The sequence below is a fragment of the Triticum aestivum genome, chromosome 5D (assembly GCF_018294505.1).
Source record: "Triticum aestivum cultivar Chinese Spring chromosome 5D, IWGSC CS RefSeq v2.1, whole genome shotgun sequence".
NCBI classification, from domain to species: Eukaryota; Viridiplantae; Streptophyta; class Magnoliopsida; order Poales; family Poaceae; genus Triticum; species Triticum aestivum.
Genome location: NC_057808.1, coordinates 21,826,826 through 21,832,748, shown reverse-complemented (window position 1 = coordinate 21,832,748; position 5,923 = coordinate 21,826,826). Strand labels below are relative to the sequence as shown.

The 5,923-nt window shown below is 41.0% G+C and overlaps 2 protein-coding genes across 2 annotated transcripts; both read right to left on the bottom strand.

The window, feature by feature from the left end:
* Nucleotides 1-1,441: 1,441 nt before the first annotated feature.
* On the bottom strand, nucleotides 1,442-1,933 carry LOC123120149 (SNF2 domain-containing protein CLASSY 3-like). The gene has a single exon (XM_044540159.1). It carries the CDS (start codon nucleotides 1,931-1,933, stop codon nucleotides 1,442-1,444), a length of 492 nt encoding a protein of 163 aa, XP_044396094.1.
* Nucleotides 1,934-4,491: 2,558 nt separating this feature from the next.
* LOC123124128 (SNF2 domain-containing protein CLASSY 3-like) lies at nucleotides 4,492-4,983 on the bottom strand. Its single transcript, XM_044544817.1, has one exon. The coding sequence runs from the start codon at nucleotides 4,981-4,983 to the stop codon at nucleotides 4,492-4,494; it is 492 nt and encodes a 163-aa protein (XP_044400752.1).
* Nucleotides 4,984-5,923: the final 940 nt, after the last annotated feature.

Below are 5,923 nucleotides of genomic sequence, written 5' to 3'. Positions count from 1 at the left end.
CATTACTTTCAAGCCAAACGATTAAGGTGAGGACCAAATTCATTGCATGGTTTATGATAATGTGGTGAACTTAGATATATAGGTGCATATTGGCATTGCAAACAATGTTGCCAAATAGAGTTTTCAACTTTTTATACAATAAAATCATTTTCTATTTTCTTTGTGTCAAAAATGGGTATTTTTTGTGAAGCATGTACAAACACCAGGGTGTAAATTGGTACCACTCTAATTTTCACATAAAGTAGACCGTATGTATTGGACAATGCCAAATTCTATAAATTTTCTACATCTCTCAATATCACCATGTCGCCTCTTCTTCAAGCCAACATCCAACGTGCCGACCTGCTTCGACTTGTCAGCTGACATAGAGGCTTTGACCCCTCAGCTGGACCAGGGGCTTCGACTCGTCAGCTGACCGTGCTGCCTCTTCTGCAGGCCAACATACAACACGCCGACCTGCTTCGACTCGTTAGCTGAACGTGCCGCCTCTTCTTCAAGACAACATCCAAAAAGCCAAAATTTCAAAGACATACATGGAATTTACACATTTTGAAAAGCACGACTTCATTTTTACAAAACTGGATGATACATTTTGACCAAAATAAAGCTGGACTTTTTCTTCAGGTTGTTCTCGTGCAGGAGTCGGGTCCATTGTCTAGGTAATCATTTTCCATCTCCCGGCGATAGACAATGGGCAACTCGAGTCAAGCTCTCAGCACCTTCTACGCACATTGTAGCTTGAAGTGTAGCAATTGTTGTTGGGAAGGATGAAAAAGTGTGAAGCACACATGACATACATCAAACATTGTATTGATGCCTTCTAAAAAAACCAAAACAAACAAATTGGACTGATGGAATATGATATCGGTATACATGACATACATACAATCTAGAGATGCCAGCAGACCCCTTAGGTCTGAGGCATCCAGCCTGTTCTATCCCAGATTGAAAAATAATACACTTGTCAATTTGGAAATGAACAGAGATCGACCATAACAAATATAAAGCTAGAACATTAGAAAGTCAACACATGATGAGAGCGCCTCATTATTTATATGGCCAGACTTGTGCGAGCCTAGCTATAGCTATGGGCTGGAGCATGGAGTGTGTGTGTGCACTCCTTACGGCATGAGCAGTGGAAGCACCTGAATGGTGTTGCCCCATCTTCCAGATAGGTATAAAAATTGTAGGGCTGCCATTTAAAAAAAATCACCCAAAGGAGGCGTACCGCATACACGATCTCAATTTAGAATTTCTATTTCCAAGACCTTGCAAATAATTTTACTTCTTTTTTTGAAGAATCCATAAATTCATAATTTGATAAAACGTGAGCTGGTCCACAAATGATATAAAAGGATTAGAACCACGAACAAATATGGAAATTGGAACATTCTAATCTTAGAAGCTCCCACTTACCAGATATCTATAAGTTATATTCTTACTATGGTGGGAGTATATTCACAAAAATCTCTTTCAGATTTTCATCTTGTGTCATTTGTTCCAAAATCCGGTCAATGGAAATAAATTCCAATGACGGGTTGCACTCCGCAGGCTGTGGCCGACTGGAAAACAATAATTTTGATATTTGCTCCTTCTTAGCTTGTATATCATATGTTTCCTTCTCTTGTGTTCCTTCTCCGATTAGATTGTTTGTATGGACAATCTTTTGCTGACTAATTCGATATGCACGTCCAATCGCCTGCCTTTGGACAGAAGGGTTGCACACAACATCGAGGAGCACCACACGCAACACTCCAAAGAGGGTGATACCTTCTCCACACACCTTGGTCCACGCAAGCATCACCTTGGCCTCGCTCTCCATATCATTGAAGTCCACCATCAAGGCCTTGCGGGTTTTAACAGAGAAATTTCCACTTATATACATGAGCTTGTTGTGTTTAGTCCAGTTGAACTCTTTCCTCGACTGTTCCATGATCAAGTCCAGTAGTTCAAGAAACTGGCTAAACACAAGCACTCGCTCTTTTAAAGCTTCACTATTTGAATTTTCGTCTTTGCCGAGTGTTAGGCTCTTTCCCGAGTGCACTACGTTAGGCAGTCGGCAATAGTATCTTTGCTGAGTTCCTACCCAAGAAGTAATAGTCAGAAATAAAAACTCGGCAAACAGGTACTTTGCCGAGTATCGTCAACGAAACGCTCGGTAAAACAACAAAACTCGGCAACCAGGGTGTTGCCGAGTGCTAAACTCGGAAAAAGGGAGTCTTTGCCGAGTGTCCCACTCGGCAAAAGGGGTCTTAGCTACAATGCATTGTTTTGGCTGTAGCAGTTGCATACAACCTGGGATGAAGATGCTTCAAAAATCAAAGTTGCTCATCTTGATGAGACTGATAATTTTTGGTCGAGAATTTTACATTTGATGCCATATTATTTACACTTTTTCCATGAAAATTTTGGTCTCAAATGACCAACGCAATGACCATATTCATTCCATAGTATATGATAATGTGGTGAACTTGGGCATATAGGTGAATCTTTCCATCACAAACAATGTTGCCAAATAGAGTTTTGAACTTTTTGTACAAAAATATCATTTTCTATTTTCTAAGTATAAAAAATGTCTATTTTTTGTGAGGAAATTACAAAAACCAGGGTGCAAAATGGCTCTATCCAAATTTTCACATGAAGTAGACCAATATTTGATCGACAACTACCAAGTGTTATTGATTTTCTAGGTCTCTAGTTACTTTCGCACATTTAAATCACTTTATGCTGATTTCCCGAAAATAATTCAATTTGAACTGCAATTGTGTGATAGCTCTGTCCTAAAAAATAGCAAACAACATTTTTAGGTACACAAGTAGTAATTATATCGAAGAACCACTTATAGTTTGGAAATGTTCAACTCCTTGCTATAATGTCGGTCCATTTGACCCCTTTTCAAAAAAATGAAAGAAAATGACTAGAAGTTCAAAAACTGCAATCCTTTCGCATGGACTCCTTTTATATGTACTATTTGTGAGGAAAAATGCCTAACTTACATTACGACAATTTTGAAAAAAAATCCTTCACAGAATGGGCTATGAAGTATGGAAATTCATGACTTTCAAGCCAGACGATTATGGTTAGGACCATATTCATTGCATAGTTTATAATAATGTGGTGAACTCGGATATACAGGTGCATATTGGCATTGCAAACAATGTTGCAAAATAGAGTTTTCAACTTTTTATACAATAAAATCATTTTCTATTTTCTAGTGTCAAAAATGGGTATTTTTTTGTGAAGCAAGTACAAAAACAAGGGTGCAAATTGGTACCACTCAAATTTTCACATAAAGTAGACCGTATGTAATGGACAATTCCCAAGTTCTATAAATTTTGTAGATCTCTCAATATCACAATGTCGCTTCTCCTTCAAGCCAACATCCAACATGCCGACCTGCTTCGACTCGTCAGCTGACATGGAGGCTTTGGCCCCTAGGCTGGACCGGGGGCTTCGACTCGTCAGCTAACCGTGCCGCCTCTTCTTCAAGCCAACATACAACACGCTGACCTGATTCGACTCGTTAGCTGACCGTGCCGCCTCTTCTTCAAGACAACATCCATAAAGACAAAATTCCCAAGACGTACATGGAATTTGCACATTTTGAAAAGCACGACTTCATTTTTACAAAAGTGGATGATACATTTTGACCAAAATAAAGCTGAACTTTTTCTTCAGGTTGTTCTCGTGCAGGAGTCGGGTCCATTGTTCGGGTAATCATTTTCCATCTCCCGGAGATAGACAACGGGCAACTCGAGTCAAGCAATCAGCACCTTCTACGCACATTGTAGATTGAAGTGTAGCAATTGTTGTTGGGAAGGATGAAAAAGTGTGAAGCACACATGACATACATCAAACATTGTGTTGATGCCTTCTAAAAAAACAAAACAAACAAATTGGACTGATGGAATATGATATCGGTATACATGACATACATACAATCAAGACATGCCAGCAGACCCCTTAGGTCTGAGGCATCCAGCCTGTTCTATCCCAGATTGAAAAATAATACACTTGTCAATTTGGAAATGAACAGAGATCGACCATAACAAATATAAAGCTAGAACATTAGAAATGTCAACACAGGATCAGAGCGCCTCATCATTTATATGGCCAGACTGCGAGCCTAGCTATAGCTATGGGCTGGAGCATGGAGTGTGTGTGTGCACTCCTTACGGCAAGAGCAATGGAAGCACCTGAATGGTGTTGCCCCATCTTTCAGATAGGTATAAACATTGTAGGGCAGCCATTTAAAAAAATCACCCAAAGGAGGCATACCGCATACACGGTCTCAATTTAGAATTTCTATTTTCAATACCTTGCAAATAATTTTACTTCTTTTGTTGAAGAATCCATAAATTCAGAATTTGATAGAACGCGTGCTTGTCCACAAATGATATGAAAGGATAAGAACCACAAACAAATATGGAAATTGCAACATTCTGATCTTAGAAGCTCCCACTTACCAGAGATCTATAAGTTCTATTGTTATTATGATGGGAGTATATTCACAAAAATTTCTTTCAGATTTTCATCTTCTGTCATTTGTTCCAAAATCCTGTCAATGGAAATAAATTCCGATGACGGGTTGCACTCCGCAGGCTGTGGCCCACTTGAAAACAACAATTTGGACATTTGCTCCTTCTTAGCTTGGATATCATATGTGCCCTTCTCTTGTGTTCCTTCTCCGATTAGATTGTTTCTATGGACAATCTTTTGCTGACCAATTCGATATGCACGTCCAATCGCCTGCCTTTGGACAGAAGGGTTGCACACAACATCGAGGAGCACCACACGCGACGCTCCAAATAGGGTGATACCTTCTCCACACACCTTGGTCCACGCAAGCATCACCTTGGCCTCGCTCTCCATATCATTGAAGTCCACCATCAAGGCCTTGCGGGTTTTAACAGAGAAATTTCCACTCATATACATGACCTCGTTGCGTTTAGTCCAGTTGAACTCTTTCCTCGGCTGTTCCATGATCAAGTCCAATGGTTCAAGAAACTGGCTAAACACAAGCACTCGCTCTTTTAAAGCTTCACTACTGGAATTTTCGTCTTCGCCGAGTGTTAGGCTCTTTCCGAGTGCAATATGTTAGGCAGTCGGCAATAGTATCTTTGCTGAGTTCCTACCCAAGAAGTAATCGGCAGAAATAAAAACTCGACAAACAGGTACTTTGCCGAGTATCGTCAACGAAACGCTCGGTAAAACAACAAAACTCGGCAACCAGGGTTTTGCCGAGTGCTAAACTCGGAAAAAGGAAGTCTTTGCCGAGTGTCCCACTCGGCAAATGGGGGTCTTAGCTACAATGCATTGTTTTGGCTGTAGCAGTTGCATACGACCTCGGATGAAGATGCTTCAAAAATCAAAGTTGCTCATTTTGATGAGACTGATAATTTTTTGTCGACGATTTTAAATTTGATGCCATATTATTTACACTTTTTCCATGAAAAAATTGGTCTCAAATGACCAACGCAATGACCATATTCATTCCATAGTTTATGATAATGTGGTGAACTTGGACACATACACTACTGGAATCAGCTAATTTGCCATCTGCCGGCTCTTTGCCGTCTGCTAGCTGACGGCAAAGAAGCTCTTTGCCATCAGCTACCCAATAGCAGACGGCAAAGAAACGGCAGACGGCAAATAAGCTCTTTGCCATCTGCGAGCTCTTTGCCATCAGCCAGCGGACGGCAAAGAATCTTTGTCGTCCGCTGGCAGACGGCAAAGAGTGAGGTGGCCCCCACCCCCCGCCCGTTTGGAAAAAACTTAACGGCCCACCTCTTTGCCGTCCGCCAGCAGACGGCAAAGAGGAAAAAAGGGCGGACGGCAAAGATATGCGGACGGCAAAGAGGGCACTACCTAACGGCCCGTACCCCCCCACCCGTTACTCACTTCTTCTCTCCTCGCCGTTCTC